Source organism: Eimeria necatrix, genomic scaffold (assembly GCF_000499385.1).
Source record: "Eimeria necatrix Houghton genomic scaffold, Enh_scaff37, whole genome shotgun sequence".
In the NCBI taxonomy this organism is placed as follows: Eukaryota; Apicomplexa; class Conoidasida; order Eucoccidiorida; family Eimeriidae; genus Eimeria; species Eimeria necatrix.
Window position 1 is genome coordinate 60,245 of NW_013654191.1, and position 23,912 is coordinate 84,156.

Below are 23,912 nucleotides of genomic sequence, written 5' to 3' on the forward strand. Positions count from 1 at the left end.
TCGAATGTGATGGCTGCTGTCAATTCGCCTCAATTTTGGAAGGCTACGTTGAGGACGTGTCTGAGAACCTTGAGGCCGGTCCGCAGCTGATATGGTGCTCGACGTCGGCAAGAAGGCCTATTTCAAAGCAGTCAACTTTTTTTGTGACTGGTGAGCTTCGTTTAATAAGCATCTATTTTTGGGGGGCCACAACGTTTAAATAGGGCCACAAGAGCTCAGTGTCACGATCTAGAACAACCAGAACCTGCCACAGTGTGGAGTAACTATCACAAGCGGAATTTGTGCGACTTAGTGAGCGGCTAGTAAATTAAAACCGATGTAACTGCCGCTATTTTAAGTGAGCCATATCGAAAACAGTGCAACTACGGGGACTAGAACATCCCTCAAAGTTGAGCTGCTAGAACAAGGCTAGTCAACAGAACTTTCCTCGCTAATAAGCTATTTGCTCTCAGAAGTCTTGCGGCTCCGTCATAAATATAGTTGACTAGATCTTCAAACGGAGAATGCTTAAGGAGCTTCGCACTGTGAAACCGCAGCTCCAGCAAGAGGATATGCTTCTCCAACAGGTGTTTCCTTCCCTGCAGCACTACACCTTCGCCAACCTGGTGTTCGTGTTCTGGGATAACTACATCGTATACGCTGGAGTCCTCGAACTCCAGAGTGGCTAGGATGATGGGGCCCAAAGTAACTGTCAGCACCGGAGGAAGTAGAGCTGGGCATGAGGTATGTCGTGGCATTTGTCTCTGTAGTAGAGAAGACCTAGCGATTATGGAGCTAGACAAACGATACAAGGGAATAGTGCACGCTAATATCCCATCAATCTTCAAATGCTTTTTCTTCCCTCCTTTGTTTTCTGTTCTTGCATGCTTTGTCGCCTGTCCTTCAGTGTATCTATCTGCCTGTCTGTTGATTTTCGCGTTTGGACTGAACCTTATCTATATGTTTGCCCTTTTGTTCTTAACCTTGACTCTGCTTCTTTAAGTCTTTGCGTGCTTGTGTGCGCCCGCCAGAGGCAAAATCGCGCAACCAACTGTCTATAAAGTATATTGTTTTGGAAGATGAATGGATATGGTAGTGCGTGACGCAAAGTACAGGTTAGGTCAGAGCCTCTAGTGGCCTGAAATGGTGTCCAAAGCAAAGTAGCTTCTCAGGATCCCAAGCCAAACATTGCAAACGTAACCCGTATCAGTCGCATCGTGAAACAATTCTGCCTGTTCTTAGGGTTACTTTGTCAAAAGAACGCCATCAGCGATTGAGATATTGGCTTTCATCAGTAAAGAAAAAAAACGTCTCATCCCCAATGATACCTGATTTCGTTTTGTCTGCGCCTTTGATGTTCTAAACGCCTTGATCCAACAAGTAAAGGCTACGAACACTGTATGGGATTCGCATTAAATGCCACTGAGGCAGAAAAAGCTCCCATACAGTTGAGACAAAGGACAACGAGCTGGGATCTTGCTTGCTTGCTTACTTCGAAGCATTGCTAGTTTTGTATGTATCCATCTTTTGAAGTCCATGCTCCCTTCTTCCCTCAATTTTCTATCAAGGGGCGTTTTGCTGAAGAAAATGCTGTTAAACACAAAAAGGTGCTGATAAACACTTCAGCTCTGCAGTTTCTAATGAGAAAAAGCGCACCCACTAAAAAGAGGAAGCTTCCTAGGTATTAAAGCCTGTTGCGACTGCACGCTTCACGCCTGCACCAAACCTTTTCGCTAAGCACTTGCCCTGCTGCCCTATTTTAGGCCTGCAAGTTCGGATGGTGTTTTACTTCTATCTTGGCTGGCTTTGAGAACAGTCTCGATTTGCTCAAAGGAACTGTGCTCCATTCCACCATGCTTTCTGAGTACATTCCCGTTTGCAGTGTCTTGCTGCTGCTTGAGGGGCTCTAGTTCGGCCCCCACCACTACGAGTGCCATAGCCCGTTTTGGATTGTGACCAGCACAGTGGTGCTTCAGCGTCGCCACCGCACATCTTGCATGACCAGCTTATCGTGCCGTATTCTACCAAGTACTCTGCGGTGTGTCGCCACAGCGTATTACGGGGCAGCTGCCACCACTTTCCGAGTGGCATTTTTTCTGGCGGCTGTCCGTCATCGGAGCGGAGGCTGCGATGTCAGGAAAGTTATCATCAAAGCGCTCTACCAGTTGTCCGTTTGAATTTTCAAAGAGGTCTGTGCTTGCTTTGTTAAATTCTGCAGCGTGCTGTAAGGAAATACCTGCCTATTTAAGTTAAGTATGGCATACCACGGAGCAGGGTCGTAATTTCGCTTATAAAATCGCCCTAGTTCTTCATGTTGGTTCAGATCTGTTAAATTGGGACTCAGGTTACAGAGATGGTCCTCTTTAATGCCACAGTATCTTCATTCTTCATTTGCGGAGTATTCCACTTTCCATGCAGCTCATCCGCTCCAGTTGTAGGTGCGACTTGATGGTGCTTCCAATATCGGGAACTATGGCAATAATCCTGTCACAGAGCTGGCTTCTTGTCAGGGGAATCTTGTATTCTGCAGTTGTTAAGCGCGGTAGCTTTCATTTCGGTTGGCTCCTTTCCCATCTTTTTCCCAGGAGTTTCGTGGTGCTCGTTCCTCAGTAGGTTGTAGGTTACAAATTTCCCTCCAAAATGCCGCTTGTTACCGGTAACAGTGCTTAGTTTTTAATGCATTTGTATGGCTGGCGCTAAACCTGCATTTGAAAGTTTGCCCTTACCTAGGCACACGTACGAGCTGAACCCGGCCACGCGCTCCTCGCTCTTAGGCACGCCGATGCCTGGAGGCGCGGACTGGGTACTTTAAGAATATTGTGGAGCTGCCATTACTTGTAGTGCGTCGAGTCCTGCTTAACTGTTACGTGTGCCCTTTCACAACAACCAGCTAACTTACGCCCACTTCGGAGCGACAAGCGTACCCCGCTTAATTCCATGATTAGAGGCAAAAAATGCATTGTTTCGAGAGCCGAAAGCTCTAAATAGCTCTCAGAACTGGACTCTGCTCGTAGTTCTGTTCGTACCGCCTAACTTTGTCCCGCGCAGGTTGCGCGTTCGTAGTGTAGGTACCTGCGTGCCTCGCCACTATTCCAGTTGCTACGGAGCTGATGGCAACCCTGAACCTACCATCAATGTGTTCATCTTAGACCTCCAACTTAAAGAACTGGGTCAATGTCAAACAAAAAGATGCAAAAAGTCCAACATTTGAAGGACAAAAAATAGTGGTGGACGAGCACAGCTCTCCGGTGCTCGCTGGCGGCCAGGGAGCCCCAAATTCTCGCTTTTGCAGTCCCACAAAAGCCTTTTTGTCATAGTGTTTTATGGTTGTGAAATAACATTCTTTCGAGTCCTGATCCTTAAATACCACACCCAAAATATATAGCACAAACGCTAGACGTGAAAATGCCGCAACCCTCTGCGCCTATCCCCGAACTTGGGGAATTTATTATTGCAAACAAAGACAAACTCAAGAAAAAAGGCTCGGAGGCAGAAATGAATAAGTGAGAAACCCACATCAAAGTCACATTGCGTTTATATCTAGGTCAAATCCGCCAAACCCAAGATCATGAATGCAGCGAACAGAACTTTCCAGTGATTTACTGCGGCATGAGCGCATACTGCATAAACACACTTGATTCTCCCCACTTAGCGCACACAGCCTTGCAGAGTGGAAGTTGTGTTTCGGTCTGAAGCAGCATTCTTCTGGAGTGTCAACAGCTTTGGACGCATTTCTAGTGGCCCTAAGTTGCCCTAGAAGCCCAACTGAAGACGCTGTCGCTTCCAGATCAAAGCCTAGGCTTTAGTTGGATGAATTTAGATCCAGTGTATTGCATGCTTCAAGCACAGTTCTTTCCTGTTTATTGCTTGGTGTAGAGGCCTGACGGGCTGTATTGCGTATTTGCTGCGAGTGTGTGTGCGTGTGTGTTCGTGCGTTCAGGTTGCTAACTGCCATCAAGCTAGCGGCCAAAGTTGTTAACAGGGAAATTAATATGGCGGGCCTTGTGGACATCTTGGGGGCTGCCGGGAACCAGAACGTGCAGGGAGAGGATCAGCAAAAGCTCGATGTCTTCGCGAACAAGAAATTCATTCAAGTCAGGCAAAACAACTGAACTTGAACAACTGGTTGTAGGATTTGGATAGTTTCGGCTTAGGATTAGAGAGGATCAGGTCAATATTTCGCATCACCTGTGGGGGCTTAAGGATGTATACTAGTTGCGAAAACTTGGGGCTTCTGAAATTCGTCCTGTTTCCAGGAATCTAAAACGTAGGTTCAAAGCTGTGGATTTACAGTCGAAGGCGCGTGTTTAGGTGTTTGGTTGCCTTCAGGCGTTGGTCAACAGGGAAGTGGTCTGTGGCATATGCACAGAGGAAGACGATGACTTTATTCCCGTCAATCCCAACTGCCACCTCGTGCTGCTGATGGACCCGCTAGATGGTGCATCTTTACTGTTACTGACGCTGTGCTGTCTGCGCTTGCTTGTGCTTTTGCTGCTGCTGCGGCTTCTATCGCTGCTCCTGGTTGTGCCGCGGCCAGCAATAATTGAATTGATTCTCTTCATGCTGACTCCATTGTGGTGCTCCCGATGCAGCTACAGTTGCTGCTGCTGTTTTTCGCTGGCAATGCCTGTATGAGTGCTAATTATGTGTTTAAGTCGCTTTCTACTTGCACCCGCTCCTCCCGAAGTAAACACCTCATGTCGATTGTTTTAGTTTTAGTTTAGAAGAGCCAGGCGCTCTTGAGCATAAAACGGGAGCACTGCAAGAACCTGCATCTGTTTTTTGTCTCTAGGCTCGTCGAACATCGACGTCAATGTCTCCGTCGGGACTATCTTCTCTATATTCCAGCGTGTTTCTCCAGTCGGCCAGCCGGTGGAGAGAAGAGACTTCTTGCAGCCTGGCAAAGAACAACTCGCTGCAGGTTATGTCCTCTACGGTTCCAGCACCATGCTCGTAAGTGCTGCTGTGCACCGGCTGTGGTTGTTGGCTGTTATGTGACACTGATAGTTGCAACTGATGCCGGATGCTGCAGGTAGTGCTGCAGGTACTGTTGCACACATACAGGAATGCTTGCGAGACAACGGCTGCCTGCATATGTTGAAAGAGCGAGAGGGCAAGAAAACAGAACTTTGGGATAAGGGTGTACACCGTAGCATGCGCCGCATTACACACAGCGGCACATATTTAAGAACATGTAGTGGTTGAAACTGTATTCGCAGGTCATGACGACCGGCTCGGGCGTAAACGGCTTCACACTTGACTCCTCTCTGGGCACTTTCTTCCTCTCACATCCTAACATGCACTTTCCTGTAAGTTCGTTCGAAGTACAAGCAATGCCCCGTTCTCCAGATGCACAATGGGAAGAAGGCTCTAGGGCTTAGCTTTCAGGGCTTGCCATTCGGGCGGAACGCACGCAGGAAAAGGCAAAGATCTACAGCGTGAACGAGGGAAACTACAAAGCATTCCCAGACGGAGTCAAAAGCTTTATTGAAGAAGCCCACAGTGGAGAGGTAATTCGGACGTAGGGTTTTTGCTCTCAGTTTAAGAGTTCTACTTCAAGGCCTGCAACTCAGAGTACAACTGGGGTTAACGCTTATGCACAGGAATAACCACCAATGGTCAGGTACCATGTTTATTTACAGACAAGCATCAGGAGCTGCGACTACTTGTTTATTAGTTCCGAACTTTTCATATTTAGGACGTAAGGCGTCGAGGTTTTGCTTTCTGCACAGAAGGGCCCGTTTTCCCTGCGATACATTGGGAGTTTGGTGTCGGATTTCCACAGAAATTTACTGCAAGGTGGCATTTATATGTACCCGCCCACAAAGAAAGGTAACTTTTGGCCCTGAACTTCATCCGTTAGGGGCTTTCCCTTGTTTGCCACATTTGTGAGCGTGCGTTGTAGTATCTTTTGTCCTTATCTGCCGTTTTTCATTTTCGAGAGGGGGAATGGAGACAGCGCTAATGAGCTGAGCGTCGATGCATCCTTGTCTACTTTTCACCTGTGTGTCTGTTTCTCACCGTTGCCAGACCCTAAGGGAAAGCTGCGTTTGCTTTACGAGGCGAACCCGATGGCTTTGCTGGCGGAACAGGCAGGAGGCATGGCGACGGACGGCTTTGATCGAATTCTGTCGATTGTTCCGCAAAACTTGCACCAACGCGTGCCTCTGTTTGTGGGCAGCTCGCAGCTAGTGGAGCACGTCACAGAACTCATGAAAACACACAGCCCCCAGTGCAGGCTCCACGCAGATACGCTATCCCCCTGAATCCAGATGCTTTAAACACGCTTCACAGGTTGCGTATGTGCCCCAGATCTACTGTGGGTGCTCATACAGTCAAAGCAGTAGTCGAAATTTTTCCTCTGGTTTTCTATGTGCCCTAGAACGGGTGTGTTTATGTTTATGTGGTACCGGCGGTGTGTGTGGTTTGCTTACTGGTAAGGGCTGTTAAGGAATAGCGGCCTATGAGTGCGTTCATATTTTTGTACGCTTTCATGTAGACATTGCGCCCTAGAACGGGCGTACTCATGCTCACGGTACGGGCGCTGTGTGGTTTGTAAATCGGTGACGGCTTTAAAAGGTCGTGTGCGTACGCTCGTATTTTTGTACGTTCTCATACAGACATGTGTGTATGGCGTCGTACGTCTTATAAAGAGGCAGACGAATGCATGCAGATGGGGGAGTACGCCTTTGCACTAAAAGCCCCAAATCAGCCCGCATTGAGAAGCCCAAACGCGACTTCACCCCTCACCGTGATCACGCGCAGAAATTTGCTGCCGATGTATTTTTGTTAATAGCGGCTCAATGGGAGCGATTCACACGCAATTTTGTGTGCGTCCTCATCTAGAACACTCATGCGGAAGAGGGTGAATAAACCACCTGCATAACCCAATACTGTACTTTCGCAAGCAGGTATGCACGCGAATACAGGTGCATCGTCTTAGCTCTCTTGTGTCGAAAATGCATCGTCGGGAGCACTTGGTCTTGCTAAAACCTTGTTTAGCCCCCCAATGCTGATTCGCCCCAGGGGCTCGGTGGAGCGTGCATACAGTTGCAGTTGTTCTGAAACTGTCGAAACACTTTGGCGTTGGACCTAACAGCGTTTTCTATTTTTGCTCATTTGGACCCCGTCCACTTGAAGAACTAGGAGCACGTAGTGAACTGGGCGCACTGCGTTTGAAGATGGCTAGGACCTGCGCACAGGTCAAGCACGTGGCTGCACCTGCGCCCAGCCCACCAGGCATACTTCTACCACAGGTGGATACAAAAGTTAGCACTTGCTGTGTTCGGCTATTGTGCCTACGTAGGCGAAGTGGTTTAAAAAGGACCTGTCTTGGTTTGTACGTTTGCAACCCTTAACAGTTGTCAGTGGTTGTTCTTCTCATAACAGGCCTTAGCACCGGAGTCTGGGGTGTGCAGCCACAATTTGGCCCTCGAAAGGGAAAAGACAAACGCCGTCATCTACCACTGTCACCTTCAGCAGTTCGTTCACTCTCACTTATGAATGGACTTCCTCAGGGCGCCTAACGGGCTGGTGAATGTACAAGTCGAAAGAAACAAATGTTTTGTGCGCATATCTGACTGGGATAAACATGCAGCTGAGTGTAACGAACAGCTCGCCCCTAACGAACAGTTTGCCTATCTGCAGGGCAGAGGGGTGGGGAACCTCGCCCTGATTTCAAAATCTGGCTACAACGCCTCAACCATCTCGACGTCCTCCTCAACTGCTACAGCCGCTCTTACCTCTTCAATGTGCTGGCTGAAAAACGGTGTGGTGCCGATCTCATAAGGAGTATACACACCCTTCTGCGCTTCACGGGCGGGGGAAGCGTATTTGCGTATGTGCTTTGTCTCATCTTTCTTAATTATGCAAATATCGACATTGCCACCACTGCCTAGATCGTTCATTACACCAGCAGTTATCGCGGAACACACCAAAGCGACCGCTTCTTCTTGAGTCATTCCGTCCTTAAACCCTGAACGGCAGAAGTACCGCACAACAGCAAGGATGAAAACGTACACCTTACGTGGGAAGCACGGGACGAGCTGAAGTTGGCTGGAGAAGGCTATTTACATCTTTTACGGAGCCGCATGAAGATGTACTTAACACATCGTGCAAAAGACCACAGGCTGAGAATGATACCGACTCGAAATGCAAATACACCTCAACCTCACCGGCCTCCAGCACTGCCATTGCGTTAAGGCTGCCGCTGCCCATTGCCGCGTAGCTTGCTGAGTCCGTTGAGCCGTGGGGATGAATTTTGTACAGAGAGGGCCCACGTATGTCAACGCCACCAAGCACTATGGCGCAGCCGCGGTAGCCCTGACGCCACATACATGCACAGAATTACACTGCGCACCCTGGTGCGACAGCTAATAACGCAGATGACTGTTAGTGCCCCCGACAGCTGCACCGCTTTAAAAGCAGCCACAGCTCCTACTGCAGCTGCTCTTGCAGCCCCATGACTTCGTATAAGAGGTGATATACACATGCCTTTTGAGCGTTTGGAGCTCACATAGTACGTACCTGGTACTTGAAAAGCTCTTGGCTCAGCACGCAGACAGCCATGCTTACGCGGGCTTGCTGCAAAAGACCCAAAACCAAAATTCTGAGCCCTTAATCGTATAGCCTACGCGTACAGTAAAATTATTCCCCTGAAGTACACGCCTCCCTAGTCTGAGGCTTGGCGTTTGTATCCTGTGGGCGATGGGTATCACACAATACCCCTGTTAAAGACACCTGTGCGCGGTGCGCAGTAAACACGCTCACAGTCGCTCAGGGCTATGGCTATACGTTGCACATTACGCTTTAGACGGCTAGGATTTCCGACTCTCGTTAACGCTATGGTGTACCTTTGCGTAGGTGTTGAGTCTGTGCAGCTCGACCTGGGTGGCGAGCCAGTCGCACATGTGGTCGAGGTCTGCTGCAGTGCCTGCACCAGCTGCGTAGATGTTACTGCTGATTTTGTGGAGTTTGTTGCAATTCTTATCCGCAACAAGGGGACCCTCGGTTGCCCTTGTGTCGGCCCCCAGCACCACACCGTCCTGAAATATGACACCACATATGGTCGTGCCTGTCTTGCGCAGAGGAGGCATGCGAAAGCCCCCTGCTGCTGCTGCGGCAGGAACGCCGGTCGATGACGAAGCAGAAGAGCTCGGACCCGCTGCTTCAGTGGCGGCAGCAGAGCGCAGTAGTAAGGATACATTCCGGCTGTGGTTGCTGAAGTCAAACCCTCCTAATTGGCGTTGCAGCTGTTCCACAGAACCCATTTTGTCTGTTCACTTTTTTTCTGCTGCGGTATACTGTTCTGGCTTTTGCTGTCGCTCTTGCTGTGAAAGTTATCGCTGTCGAGCTACGGTGTGTGCAGGCCTTGACACCAGAAAGCCCGTCATCGACAGTTTAGTGAAACTTAATTTGTTCAGTCAGCGCTAAGTATATAGAACAGGCATTTGCTGATCCTCAATAGCAGCAGCGCCAACTGCAGCAGCAGCTGCAGCAGCAGCAGACAGCATCCCCTCCCTCCCCCACGGCCTAGGCCCCAGTACCCAGGGGCCCCCCCTTTCGGACCATGCCTCACGTTAAGGGTTCTATGGCTCAAGAATTAAATTATTTAGTCCTTTTACTACTTTTTGTGCTATATAGGGATACATGAGGGCCAATGTTTTCTACCCGCACCGGAGTTTCATTGTTTTGTGTGTAGGGCTGAAAGTGTGAGGCGTCTATATCGCGAAGAAATTATTAGAGCGATAGGGTGAAAATCCCCTTCCATCCCAGATCCCTAGACTCAGACTCTGGAGCTGAGAGATTGGGAATTAGGTTTTAGAGTTTAAGGCTCCGTGGGACATCGCCGGTGGGCGCGAGGTGTACCGACATCCTGTCGGCCCCACCTTCCGGCGCCACAGCTCACACGGCAGAAGCAGCAACAGCAGCAAAGGGAAATCCCGCGCTGCTGCTGGAGTGCAGTATCATGGGAAAGCCTTGTGATGTAAACCTCAGTGGCAACAGGAACGGCAGCAGCAGTAGCAAGAGCAATAGCAGCAGCAACAGCAGCAGCAACAGCAAAGATACCAAGGGCAGCAGCAACAGCAACTGCAGCACAGGATGCCCAACAAGCGATGCTGCATTGCCAGCGGCAACTCCCCGGGGCCCATCCGAGGAAGAAGGAGCAACGGCAAGTACTGCTGCTGCTCACCAAAATGCCGCTGCAGCTGCGACAGCGGCAGCGACTACGGCAAGTCCAGAAGAGACACAACACAAGGAGCAACAGCAACAGCCGCAGGAGCTTTCGAGTGCAGTCCCGCCTTCTAGCGTACACGGAATAATGCCACGCGGTGCTGTATCAACTGGTTCAGTGGGCTCGCCGGGCGCTCATGACAGACCGGACGATGACGCCGCTCCTGGGACCCAGTCTGCTGCTACTGCTGCTGCAGCTAGCAGCAAAAGCAGCAGCAGCAGCAGCGTTTTGGGTTCTCTGTTTGCTATGCGCCTACCTCACTCGGATGGACCTGCGGCTGCAGAAATGGAGGCAGCGTTACTGTCATCTGACGGAGGTCCTGCAACCTCTGAAGGCGCGATATGTTCTTCTTTGGCAAAAGCAGAAACCGAAGCAGAAGCAACACCGGAGCCATCACCTCCGCTAAGAAGTTCGGGGGCAACTTCCCAGCGTGCCAGCCGGCAAGTTGGCTTCGCCAGACTCAGGACCTTCGACAAAATTAATGAGGTTTGTTTTTTCGGCCATTGCCGTCTCAACTTCTTGCCATTTCAGCTGCCTACCGTGTTGACGCCGCTAGTTTTGCAGCAGCTTGTGCTGCGGTGGCACTGTTTAGTGCCGCAAGCTGGTATTTGCAGTGGTCTTGTTTTTTTCTTCGTGCTCCTTCTGGCTGCACTACTGCAGGCCTTGCGGTTGTCCGAGACAGAAGAGAAGGAGCTTTTGGCCATAGCGCAGCAGCAGCAACAATTGTTACCCGGCATGCAGCGTGGCCGTTGGCTACAGGCCTGGGTGGAGCCCTTTGCTGCTGGTCCTGCCCAGCAGGTGCGTTTGTGTCTTTGTTCTTACCTTAATCTCACTTTGCCCTTCTTCTAAATTTCACCGTTTTCTTGTCCGCGTCTCTCGTGTCGCCTCTGTGCAATTCTCCGTCGCCTTTTCTCCCCGTGCGTGCTCGTCTGTTTCTGTGCGTTCGGCTCTCTCTCTCCCTCCTGCCTACTTTCTTTTCTCGCAAGTTGTTTCCGTTTCTCGTGTGCATGCCTGCGTTTGTAGTTTTGCTGAGCTACTCCTCTTCTTTTCCGTCTTGCCTGCTATTCGTTTCTGTCTCTACTTGTGGCTGGAGCCGTTTTCTCTCAATGTTGCTCCCATCGTGTCCTCTCTGTGCGCTTCCGTACTTCTTCCTTACAGTATTAATGCACGTTTCGTTCACTTTTGTCCTCCATTCCCCTACTTCTTGTTCCTCTTGGCGGGCTTGACGTTGTACTGTTGCTTCGGCATCGCTACGGCTGCTTCAGGATGGAACAGCGGCAGCAGCGGCAGCTGTGCTGCCTCTGTCTGTTCCTGGAGGGCTCTACACTTTAGGAGTTTCTGCTTCGCGCCCCGCCTTCCTTCCTGCTGCTGTTCCTGTTGCTGCTGCTGCAGCGTCTTCATCGCAGGAGCGCCTCACCGCAGCAGCAATAACAGAAGCTGCAGCCACATCTGCAGCTGCCGCTGCAGGTTCTGCAACCGTTTCAGCAGGAGCTGTTGAAGTGATGGAGGTTGTAGCTGAGGCCTACAAAAGGGTGGCGGAGTCCTCTGTCCCCTCAAGGCGCATTAGAATCCCTACGGGCGCATTTCGACCGGTCAGTCGGACGTTACATTTATCAAGCTAAATACGCGTTTCTGCACCAAGCTGTATGACGTCCTTTGACAGCCTATGTAGACGTCGTGCTGACCCCACGGTGCTCAGGCTTGGCGCGGCATTTGCCTCGCCGCTGTGTGGATACGACCGCATATCTGGTGATTTTGCTGCTGCTTTTGAAGGCCAACGATGTGCTCTTCTTGGTGCCGTGCTATGTTGCAGCGGGGAGACCTGCAGAAAGGCCAGAAGCCCGTTTGTCTTCGCTTTGCTTCTGCTACGGTCACTGCTATTCGTAGTGCACCAGCAGCCAAAGAGCGCCGGCAGCAACAACAGCAGCAGCATGTGACGGCAACGGCATCGGCAATAGCAGTAGCGGTAGAAGAGGAGCCAACGGAGCTGCAGCAGAAAAAGATTAGTTTGCTTCAATTTCTCTGTCTCCTGGAGCAACAGATATTTCTTTGGTGCAGTAGCACATCTCTCGAACACTACTCCTTAGCCTGCGACCCTGCGGCCCTGCAGGCGGCTGCTGCTGCTGCTGGTCGTAGCAGAAGCGCAGCAGTATCGGCAGCATCTGATGGGCATGTGCCCTTTTGGGAATACATGCTGGAAATTAAGCCTCCCGAAATGCCTCTGGAAGAATTTGTAGTGTAAGGAGAACATATGCAGGCATCACACAACAAGAGCAGCGCAGCAGAATTGACAAGCGAGCAATAGCAGCTGCATCAGCAAAGCACGAGCTGCACAGTCAGGGCGACCGCCATCAGGACGGCAACAGAAGATGCAGTAGCTACGTACGTTTGCTTGCAGCCTGCGTTCCTTATTGCTTCTGTTTGGTTCCTTTGTCTGCCTTTTGTTCAGCTGGTGCCAGAGGCCTGTTGGCATGCCAGTTGAAGATTATCTGCAGTGGGTCTGCATCATACTCCCATCTCTCCCTTTCCATTGACCGAAGTTCTTGTTTCGCGTGTCTGTTGAATGGATCGTTTTTGTTCGCTTTTCTGTTTTCCTCATTGGGACTGCCTTTTTTCCCTGCCTTTTTTTCGATTACGTGCATCGGCTACGTCGTTTGTTTGCTCGTTCGTACCGTTCGCTCGTCTCTTTATTTTTTGGCCCCTATATTTTCTCGGTCTCTTCGCTAGCGCCATGACGTCTTTTCACCATCGTGCTTCTATTTACCCCATCGTGCTTTTATTTCTGCTGTGATGTTCCTCCTCCCTTGGACGTTTACGGGCTTTGGTCATATATATATGGAGTCCTAGGCGCTGTTTGCGGACTGCCACTGTAGGCTGTTACAGCTTGCAGGGCAAGTGCCAGAACAGCCTGCTACCACTTCCGTTGGTGCTCCTGCGGCGGCAACGGCAGGCCAAGTAGGGTCTAGCTCAGCAGTTGCCAAACCAGGCAGCATGCATTCAACAACAGTCACAGCTGCTGCAGCCTTACCCGCAACAGCAACATCAAAGCCACAATCAACAACAGCAGCTCAAGCAGCAGCTGTAGCGGGGGAATTTTCATTGGTGCTGCTAGGGGGAGTTGTAGCTTATTGCCAGGAAGCGACCGATGCTGTTGGCTGTCTCCTTGAAGATTGCCGCGCATTTGATAAGAGCCTGAAGGCCAAGCTTAGGCAGCAGAAGAGAATACAAAGACAGCATGCAATACACAAGAAACTTGAGAAAACAGTCAGCACGCATATATTTCTGGACCAGCTCTCGCTGCTGTTGCTGCCCATGGTGCTACCATGATGTTCACAGTTTCTTGCCGTTTTTGTTGACAGCCCACGCCGCCGCACTAGCTGCTTCAACAAGGTAGCCGTAGATACCGTGCTATTGGATCAGTTATGCATTTGCCGCAGTTGCGCAACTGGAGCGACTGCTGCTGCTTTCTGCTCGTCTCAGATGAGGTCTAACTTTTTCGCATTGGCTCCCAAGTGTCTGCGGATGCTTCGCAATGGAGCCTCATTCTTGCACGCACAGGACTCGGTGCTGCACGGAAGGAGGCTCAATCTGCTGCAGTGGCAAGGCAGATCTGCTGCTGCTCACGATGCTGCGGGCGAAGCCGCAGAAGCTACACTGTCAGCAAAGGCCCCCGCCCTTCACGAGTTGTGCTGCTACACCTCCGCGCAGAACGCCGGAAGCTGCAGCAGCAGCAGCACGAAAGTACTGCGCATGCAGGGACTTGTTGGTGCGGAGTTTGCTGCTGACTGCGAAGAGATCATACCGCGGGCAAAGGAGGTTCTTGACAGATGGAAGCAGGCACAAAAGTTGCAGCAGCATCAGCAAAAGGGAGAAAAAGCCAAAGGGGAAGCTCAGGAAGGCATCCACGAAGGGGAAGAGCAGTTTTATGCGCAGGTGAGTTCAGAGCTGAGGACTTGCAGTTCAGGCTTCAGAATGGAGTGCTGAGTCATATACGTGACTTTCATTTTAGTGGGACGTACCCGCAGGCGCTGCAAGATCTGCTGCAGCGAAGCGAGACGCTTGCGAGGGAAACGGATGCAAGAGACAGGCGACAGGCAGCAGCAGAATTTGGACTGTTCCCACCAACACAAGACTGTGTGTCGAGAGTGCTTAAAGCGTCAGGCGTAACGTAGAAGATCTGGCTCCGTCGCTGCCTAGTTGTTCTACTCTAATGCAATGTTTGCAATTCAGAATCAAGGCTGTCTCATTGCAGCTTATGCTCCAGCCGCTGCCATTGCGACATTGGTTGCGGCTGCTGCTGCCATGTGCGAGCTACGGCTGCAGCTCTTTTTGCTTCTGCCTGCTTTCTCTTGATGCTGCTTCAGATGTTCCACCCGGATTTATGCTGTGGCGCTGCATTGGACTATCGGGACGTGCTGTCTTGTGGCAGTTGCTGCACAAGGAAAGTTTGGATTTGTTTGTAGTTAAATACCACTTCCTATCTCCTTCAACAGTGGCAAATCTCGCCGCACAGGCGTTGCAGCAAAGGCAACGGCTGCGGCTTCAACTGCAGGAACAGCAGCAGCAGCATCAGGAACAGCAAGGGCTGCTGCTTCTTCAGCAGAGAGTTGCTTCTGCCTTGCAGCATCTGCAGCAATTCGCTGCAGAACCGCAGCAGCGGACTGTAATATTTGCAACTCATGCGGAGATGAAAGGTTTCCATCTGCTTGAGGTTGTACCCTATCTGGAATGTAGGTATACCCTATTTTGTTCGTGTGTGTCCTGCTGCTGCTGGAGCCGCTGCTGTTGAAGCTGCTGCTGCAAAGTCTTCTGCGGTTGATTGTTGGCGCAGCCTTTTTACCATTGTTTGCAGCAGAAGTAGCTGTTGCAAGAGGCACCCTCTGGTTGCTGCATGAAAACAGACATGGCTAGGAATTGCCTTCGCGACTACTGCTACATGCGCAGAGGAGAGCGTTGTCACAGCTGGTGCTTCAACCCTTGTAAGTGACGCTAACGCACCACAAGCTGCTGTTGCAGTTTTTGCTTGTGTCCCTGCTGCAGGTGTATGTTTGGAAGAAATGTTGGGCTCTGGCGTGTCTTACAGCAGCCCTGAAGGCTTGGTGTCAGCCCAGGCAGTGGTGCTGCAGTTGGCGTCTGCGATTGTTTCCCTGGGGCCTATTTGTTTTTTATTGCCTGTAAAACTTTCCAGGGTCTTCGTACAGAAGGATGAAGTTTTCTTTGTTGCAGGACTGCCTCTATCCTTAATGCTGCAGCCTCCTGCTCCTGTTTCCCGTCCAGCTGCAAACGCGTTGCCTACAGGAGCGGCCAAGGGCAAAACGGCTTCGCCAGCAGTAACGCATGCAGCAATTCCGGCAACAGAAAGCTCTTCCTCAGCGAGAAGTGCACATGCAACACAACGAACAGCAGAGAAACCAGCAGCAATAGCAGTAGAGGCCCTAGCATCAGCAGCAGCACCAGTGGCACAGACAGGAACGCACGTGCAGTGCAGCTTTATCTCCTCCCTGCGGATCCCGACGGCAGCTGCGGATTTATGGGCAGAAGACTTTTGCTGCTGTCTCCCTCCCGAGTGTGTGAACAACTCCGATCAATTTTTTTGCTGCCCAGAGACTGTGGATAAAGCACATGCGTGGATGCTGGGTTTACTGCTGTTGCGCATCATTGCTGGGGCCGACCGATTCCAGAAGAGAAGGAGATGGGGGGCAGAGAGCCAGCAGCAAATTTACACAGCAGTGTCGCAGGTTGGAGACGCGAGAACTCAGGTGAGTTGTTGTTAGTGCGTGTGCTCGTCCTGCTGATTGCATGCGCTGCCGCATCGCGCGCCGAGCGTTTTGTCTGCTGCTGCTCCAGAGAATTTGCAGGGTGTCCGTGATAGGCGGGCAGGGTAGGCCATACAGTTTTTGCGTCCACTTGTGCTTTCGCTGCTGTTTCAGGAATTTCTGCGTGACTGTCTGCAGAAAGACCCTTTGAAGAGGCCTACCCTTAGCCGGCTGCTGGCATCTCATCCATATCTGCAGCATCATCGCCAGTACCAGCATCAACACGAGCAGCAGCATAAGGTATCAGCGACGAGTAACGTCCTTCATCCCGAAGCCAGCAAAAGCATCTCGCCGACAAAGCCCTGCAGTAATAACCAAAACAACAGCTGTGGTAGTTTCATGCCCGAAGCAACAAATAACGCAACAAATTGTGCTGAGCCTATTTCCTCTGCTGCTGCTTCGTCTCACCCCCCGCCAGCTCCTGCAGTAGCCGCAGCAGCAGCTGCGGCTCCTGTACTGGACCTTTCTTGCAGCAGAAGCTCTCGAAGAAAGCGGCAGAATTCTGCCCACTGTGTCCCCGATGATTGCAGTTTCGCAACATCTAGCAAGCCAGAAACAGCAGCAGCACCACCTGGAGTTGCAGGAGCAGCAAAAGGTGTGCATTCGGGAGCCCCTAGTCCTTCTCTACTGCCTCCTTTGCTGGGTTTACGCCTGCCCCAGCAGCTGCAGCAGCACCCTGCAGCAGCGACAGCAGCGGCAACAGCCGCAGCAACTCGTCTGGCAGACTGCTGTGATGCCCTGTTTGGCGATGTGGGGCGTTTGGTACCGGCGCTGATTAGAGACAGAGAGAGACGGAGACAGCGGGGTGAGGAAGGAGTTGCCTTTTACAGGCAGAATGACCCTTTAGCCATGTATTCTTTGCCTCCAGAGTCTGTGCCGCCTCCAAGTTCCCGCAGTCCGACTGCTGCTGCAGTGGCGGCAGCGAATGCTGGATTGCAACAGCAGCAGCATGCTGGCTGCGAGGCGCAGTAGACGGAGGCAAGCACATAGTTGCCCGGCATGAACAGCAAGGCTGCTGTTCCTGCGGCTGGCGTATCAGTCGCACAACTTGAAACAGTAGCGAAAACAGCTATTGCGGCATCCGTTCGGCTGCTGAGTCAGCAGCTGCTCATAGGAGCCTCACGTCCCTCAAATATCGATGACGAGACTTGCAGACGCGACAACAACGGCAGCAAGGACAGTTGCTGCTAAGCGCTTGTCCCATTGTTCGAAGGGAGATTTTCTCTGCATCTGGAGAGGCCGTGGGGAGCTAGCTTATCACTGTATCTTCACTTCTGTGCGTGCTTATCTTTTTACTTCGAACTGTTCCTCTCCCCGTTAGCACGATGTGACTCCTATCCTCGTGTTTTTGAACTGTGTGGCCCCTCCAGCATGCGCCTTTTTTTTTGTTTTCGTTGCGTACACTGCTTTCGTTCCGTCCTCTGTATGGTTTGACTTGACGTTCTGGCTTGTTTGCTCCCGTGTCACCTAGTCCCCCCATAACGCCAGGAGGCGTTGCTGTTGGTCTCTGCGCTAGGCATCTTGTCGCCTAGGGTGTTTAAACACTCGGATTTAACCTCGGAAAGTTCGCAACTTACGATTAGGACGGGACTTTGGGCCTCAAGGATCCATGGTGTGTAAGATCTGGAGCTAAGTATTAGAATGAGGTTCAGGGTTTTGGTGTTTAAGCACTCGGATTTAACCTCGGAAAGTTCGCAGCTTACGATTAGGACGGGACTTTGGGATTCTAGAATCCGTGGTGTCTAAGATCTACAGCTCAGCATTAGAATGAGTTTCGAAGTGCGAAGGGTAGCGGTGCAGTAGTCTGGGTCTTTGCTTGCCACTGACGGACGCCCTTCATAGTGAATATTCATACACAAAGCTGGCTGCTCATATATGCTAGCAAGACTGTAAAGCAAGCAGCCATTAACCAATCTGCATCGAAAAATGCCGCGTGCCAACTTCTGCGTCTAAAGTGACGCAGCACGCATCGGTCTCAAGCCATTCCAAACGAAATGAACACTCCACTGCGTCTACTGAGCACAGGGGCACAACGCCAGACGAGCGCCGCAAGCGCTTCGGCGACTGAACGGACGACGGACACAAATAGCTTCGCTGCAACAGCAACTCCTGCCAGTCCATTTAGTTCTTCTGGCAAACTGTCACCGCTGGGGTGCGCAGGTTGCTGGCACGCCCTTGTAAGCCGTTGTGACCGAGGCAAAAGAAACGGGAAGTTGGTGAACGCAACAAACAACAAACGGCCGAGCCGGCCTTGCAGGCATACACGAGAGGAGGTGCAGATACAGCAGCACGGAATCTACAACGTTCAAGCCACACCCAGCAGCGAATGCGAATCGACAGTAGCTGCAACAACCGCATGACTCTAAAACGTCTCTTCGTGCTGCTTCTTTATTTGGTGTAGGCGAGCCGCAGTATCAATAATACCAGCAGCTGCAGGAACAGCAACGCAAGGGGAAGAGTACTAGGCACAGCCAATAGGGGGGGAGAAAGGCTTGCGGCGTACACAAGAGGAACTGAGCTTCCTTGTTTCTCACGGCTTTTACAAATGTAAGCACAACATGTATTTTTGTCTTCTACAGCTTATTTATTCAGTTGTGGTTGTGCTGTAAGAGAGGAGCAGCAGCAGCAGCATCAGCAAGCCCCAGGAGGTGTCGCGACGCGTGGGAGCATTTGCCTCTTGCGCAATGATTTAAAGTTTTATTTTTCGTTTTTCATTTATTGCGTGCCTATTTACTCTACAGCCAGTCGCATCGCAACCGTACAGGGGTCCCCCAGAGGCAACGAGAGCTGCAAAGACACTGGGGCTGAGGACGGGTTTTCGCTCAGCAGTAGGACCACCTGCAGCACTGGAACCAACGGCGACACTGCAGTATGCAGAAACAGAAGTAATAGCAGCGGCTACAACAGGAACAGCAGCAGTGCTACTTCCTCCGCAGCCACACAGCTGCAACAGCTGCTGCAACAGCAGCAGTTATAGCGCGAAGGACGCTTTGAGCTTCCTGGCGCTTTTTGCGCGTGAAGTTTTGGGTGGATGTCGACACCAGTAACGCCGCCATCAGCGACAGAAGGTATAGCAGTAGCAGTAGTAGCAGCAGTGCGAAATACCGCAACAGCAAAACTTCGAGATCAACTCGCGGCCATAACGACAAATGAAATGAAGTCCTAGTGATTGTTAGTGTCTATGAAAGCAAATCAGGCAGAAGAAACAGCAGGAACAACAGTAAGAGCTCCATCAACGGAATACGAGGCAGTAGCACGAGCAGCAGGAACCGCAGCGTTGAGGTCTCGTTCATCAGCGTTGCTGCCCGAACTGCCAAATCCAGAAACGGGAGAGTTAACCTCCCCACCGCCATATTAAAGGTCACTGCCATTAAAAGCGGCGGTACAGAATCAAGAATAGCAACATCAGCGGTAGCAGGATGGCGGAAAAGCGTCGTCTGCAGCAGGAAGTGGAGCGCACGCTGCGACGCGTGGAGGAGGGCTGTGAGCTGTTTATGGATTTATATGTGAAATTCAAGCAGCAGCAAACAGCGAAGGTTGAGGGGGAGCTGAAGAAGGAAATTAAAAAGTTGCAGCGCTTAAGGGAGTCCATAAAGGCGTGGCAGACTAATGTCGATGTAAGGGATAAGGGGCCTTTGGAAGACAGCCGTAAAAAGATTGAAAAATGCATGGAAACCTTCAGACAGTGCGAGAAGGAAATAAAGACGAAGGCCTTTAGCAAAGAGGGACTGGCAGCGAAGACGCGAGATGGAGAGGACCGACACAGAGAGGCGCTGCAGTTGCTGCAGCAGCAGCTGCAAAGGGAAGCCGCACTACTTGAGGCGGAAATGGACGGTCTAGACAGCAAGAAGGGGAAAAGGGACAGAGAAAGAGACAGAGAGAAAAAACGAATCAGCCTGCTGCTTCAGAAGCACAAGCAGCATATCACAAAACTTACCGAGGCACTACGTCTGGCCGACAGCAGTAGACTCTCCCCATCAGCAGCAGCAGCAATAGCAGTGGCTCTTCAAGACTTTCTCAGCAGCAATGGGGACCCCGCCTTTGTCTTTGATTCCTCTGTCTACGACTGCATTGCAGCGGAGCACAGCGACTCTGCAGAAGGCTCAGAAACTGAAGCTGCAGACAACAATTCGGATGCCACGCTGTGTAAAGCACACACAGCTGCGGTTGTTGCTGCTGCCGACCTGGTTGCTCCAGCTACCGTTGTGCTTGCTGCTGCTGAACCGCTTGCTTTTTGCACTGCCAGTCATGCTGGTGGTGCATGTGCAGCTGGTACACTTGCTTCTGTGGTCATTACTTCTGTTGCTGCTGTCCAGTGCGTGTTTTCCTATTCCCTCTGTTGCTTCTGTCCCAGTTGCGGTATCTGCTTGTGCTTCCGCTGAAGCAGTTTTTTTCGGTTCAAGGGCGTATCTTGTGGAGTTTTCAGATGGTGTTGCTGCAACTGTTGCTCGCGTTGCTGCTTTAACTTCTGCTGTGATGTGGTTGAGTGCTCAAGCTATGTTTCTCTGTCCCTGTTTGCACGGCTGTTGCTGGTAGTTCTGGCGCATTTGTTTCGCATTTGTGGATCATTGCCGTTGCAACTCTTGTCGCTGCAATCGCAGCATTTTTCGACTTTCGCAGTTGTTGGGTGTGCAGCTGTCGACTTTGTTGGTTCGCTTTTTACGCTTTTTACGTGCGCAGCGGTAGACACACCTGCGAGTTCATCTATTGAAGCTGCAAGCAGCAGTTCTACCCGGGGAAACCGCAGTACAAATAGCAACAAGCCGACGGACAGCAGCTCGAGCAGCAACCGCAGAGCGCTGAGCGTTTCAGAGGAGCCTGAAGGCACCATGAAGAGAACCAGCAGACGCAGCAGCAGTCCCAGCAATACTTCCAGCAGCAACAGCAGCAAAGGCAGGCAGCAGCAGCAAAGTCAGCAGGGCAAAGGAGCTGCAGCAGCAACGGAAGGGGCGGCACCCTCTCCTTCTTGCTGGTCGTCGCTGCCACAGCAACAGGGATCACAGCAGAGCTCTCCCTCTGCAGCATCTCTAGCCGAGCAGCGTGCTGCTTCACCGGCTACAGCAGCTAACAACCGCAGCAATAGTAGTAGTGGCAGCAGCAGCAGCAGCAGCAGCAAGGCGAGTGAAGCAGGCAGCGTCTGGAAAACAGGTAGGCTGCATGCAGCTACTGCAGAGCAGCAGCGAACGCAGCAGCTACAAGGCCTTGGCTCCCCAGCTACGGGAGATAAGCAGCAGCAGCAGAGGAGCGGCGTTGTTGGAGGAGGTGCAGCTGGAGTAACTGTAGCTCCCTGGAAGGGAAAAGCAGCAGCAGCAGCAGCCGCTGGTGCTGCTGCATCACCTTCGGCGCAAGCGACAACAGGTGTTGCGGGAACAGCAGGGTCAGGTTCTTCCGCGAAGGGACAGGGCAAGCAGCAGCAGCAACAGCAGCAACAGCAGCAGCAGAGGGCAGCTGCGGAGAGCAGCAGCTCCACCACGAATCATGGAAACGCAGCAGCAACGGGAGCAGCTCCAGCAGAGCCGCAGGGGGTTCCGTCCGCTGGATTGAGCGCGGCAGTTGCCCCGCAGCCGCCGACGAATAGTATCGCCTCTGACCGTATGTTGGCACGCACTTTACGTAATTTGTGGGCGCGCCTCGCCAGCTCTGACCTTGTCGCGCTTGTGCCATTAATTTTATCCTTAAGGCGTCTTGAATCGGTGTATCTATTTTCCGCCCTCATTTGTGTGTTGCTATCCGTTCATATGTAGTGCTTCATCTGCCGTTGTGTTTTGCTGCAGTGAGTGTTGTTGCTGCTGCCGTTGCTGCTTCCTGCTACTCTCGCCCGCTGCCCCAAGACACAGACTTCTCTTCTTCGCCGTCTCCTGCGTCTCCTTTCTTTTGGCCCCCTTGGGTCCCTAAAGGAGAAACAATGCCCCCTTGCATTTATCTCAGAGCTCCCTGGGGGCCTCCAGGCGGACCTCTGGGGGCGCCGACAGGGGCAGCCCAAGTCGGGAAGCCGCCAGATTGCTTCCCCAAAGGGCGTTTGGCGGCTGCAGATGAACGAAGTTTCTTTCGTGGTTTGGAAACAGATGCTCTGTTCTTTGCCTTTTACTTTCAACGGGTAACGAGTTGACGTGGTTAGATCAACTGCTATGATTCGTTTGCTCTTTTCTTTTGCCCGCCTAAAGCGCTCAAGTGAGCGCGTCTCCGCTATGTTCCTTTTCTTCCGTTTTATTTCTGATTCTGCGTCGGCTACATCTGTCGCTTTATACCTCCTCTCGTTTATGCCCCATCTTGTTTGCCGTTCACCTCCCATTTTCCCATCCGCTTCCGTATGACTACTCCATAGCTCTTCTGCTGCATTATCTATATCTTCGTCCTGTATTTATCTGTCTGTGCTTTTATTTCGCCGTATCTCTGTGCTTGCAGTAGCCCTCACCCGCATTTTTTTGTCTGCCACGGCGAATGGTTCAGGAGCAAACAGTTTAAGTAGCAAGCCAGCATAGGAAGCTAGTAATTTGCCCATGCCATTTGTTTTGACTGCGTTCACCAGGGCACAGTGCAGCAGTTACACGCTGCGCGTGAACTCAAAGCTCTGTCGTGGCGCTACCACAAGAAGTACCAAACTTGGTTCCAGAGACTGGAGGAGCCGAGGGTATCCACAGATAAATACGAACAAGGGGCCTATGTCTACTTCGATTATGATAATGGTTAGCGCGAAGCATGTCGATGTTCGTACTGATCGACTGCTCCCTTTTACTACTTGTGGTGTTTTGCTGTATTCTCGGTGTAATGCTCCTGCTAGAACCCGTAGTTACATTACTACGTTTCCATGTGATTTCCATGGCGTCGCTGTGAACGCTATTTTGACGCTGCACGTACCAGAGCCGTGGTACAACACTTGCTTTTGCCAGTGCTGCTGGTGGTGTGGAATGTGTTTCTGCCAGTGCAGTTTTAACACACGGATCTACGTTTTGCGTTGCTGGCGTTCTTATGCAGGTTGGTGCTCGCGCATAAAGCACGATTTTACGTTTGAGTATATTTACCTTGAAGACGAACTCCAAGAATAGGACGCAAAAAAAGGGAGCTGACCTCAAAGGAGGTAGCTGCTGAAATTGTTATTACGGCTACTTGAGCTGCTGCTTTTGTACTAGGAAGCTGCTGCATTGGCTGCTACTGCTGCAGCAAGAAGCTTCTGTAGACGTCGACTGAGGCGCAGCCTGCTCTACTCCAGCAGATCGCTGCAGATGCTGATGTAGCCTGCTAGTGCTGGTGCTTGCCAGCTCACGACAGCTTGCGGCCTGAAATTGGGTTTGTAACCTTCAGCCATGTGCAGCAAGTTGGTAGCCACCGAGCTCGCTGGAGAGCAGGCTACCTTGTGGCTGTCTGGTTTCTTTTTGATGCCTTTTGCATGCAGCGACTGCACGCATGTGTGCGGAGCAACTGTCGAGGAGACAAGGGGCTCAGCGGTGTCAGCACCCTTCAATCTCTTCCTTTTTCTCAAAAAGCATAGTGGCAGCTCTCTGCTGCCGATGAATGTGGAAGGTTGCCTCCACTTAACTTAGTTAACGCCACCTAGCTAGCTAAGCAAGTGGCCATCCACCTGAACAGCAAGCGAGCGAGCTGTGTAGTAAACTGGATTACGGTAGACTTATTGAGCTTCAAAGCATCGGGAAACTGCTCGTCCAACAAGCCAGAGACGCTCAGTGCCCTGAGCATCTCTGGCTTTGTGTACATGCTGCTTCCAGATAGAGTAGCTCCATACTGGGGAGCCCACTTAGCGTGCATTGCAGTTTGCACTCTGGCTGCCAGCTAATACATTCGAGTGACGAACAACAAGCTTTCCTGCGAAGTTAGGCGCCTCTGGTTAGGTACCTAGCAAGCTCTCAAAAATAGTGACATTCCGC

The 23,912-nt window shown here is 51.4% G+C and overlaps 4 protein-coding genes across 4 annotated transcripts; 3 read left to right on the forward strand and 1 right to left on the reverse strand.

Annotated features, from left to right (window-relative positions):
* Positions 1-3,384: 3,384 nt before the first annotated feature.
* Positions 3,385-6,245, forward strand: ENH_00048740 (fructose-1,6-bisphosphatase, putative; the record flags this gene model as incomplete). The annotated part of the gene is made up of 8 exons (XM_013581134.1): positions 3,385-3,482; positions 3,920-4,073; positions 4,309-4,417; positions 4,772-4,932; positions 5,199-5,288; positions 5,397-5,489; positions 5,712-5,811; positions 6,010-6,245. The coding sequence occupies 8 exons, from the start codon at positions 3,385-3,387 to the stop codon at positions 6,243-6,245; spliced, it is 1,041 nt and encodes a 346-aa protein (XP_013436588.1).
* A 1,422-nt stretch (positions 6,246-7,667) lies between these two features.
* ENH_00048750 (proteasome subunit beta type 7, putative) lies at positions 7,668-8,888 on the reverse strand (the record flags this gene model as incomplete). Its single annotated transcript, XM_013581135.1, has 4 exons — positions 7,668-7,954; positions 8,154-8,301; positions 8,506-8,562; positions 8,832-8,888. The coding sequence occupies 4 exons, from the start codon at positions 8,886-8,888 to the stop codon at positions 7,668-7,670; spliced, it is 549 nt and encodes a 182-aa protein (XP_013436589.1).
* A 4,805-nt stretch (positions 8,889-13,693) lies between these two features.
* On the forward strand, positions 13,694-17,001 carry ENH_00048760 (hypothetical protein, conserved; the record flags this gene model as incomplete). Its single annotated transcript, XM_013581136.1, has 5 exons — positions 13,694-14,146; positions 14,239-14,347; positions 14,578-14,943; positions 15,254-15,972; positions 16,144-17,001. The coding sequence occupies 5 exons, from the start codon at positions 13,694-13,696 to the stop codon at positions 16,999-17,001; spliced, it is 2,505 nt and encodes an 834-aa protein (XP_013436590.1).
* A 2,447-nt stretch (positions 17,002-19,448) lies between these two features.
* Positions 19,449-23,075, forward strand: ENH_00048770 (NOT2/NOT3/NOT5 domain-containing protein, putative; the record flags this gene model as incomplete). Its single annotated transcript, XM_013581137.1, has 5 exons — positions 19,449-20,175; positions 20,710-21,621; positions 21,804-22,126; positions 22,559-22,715; positions 23,005-23,075. The coding sequence occupies 5 exons, from the start codon at positions 19,449-19,451 to the stop codon at positions 23,073-23,075; spliced, it is 2,190 nt and encodes a 729-aa protein (XP_013436591.1).
* Between the last annotated feature and the right edge of the window lie 837 nt (positions 23,076-23,912).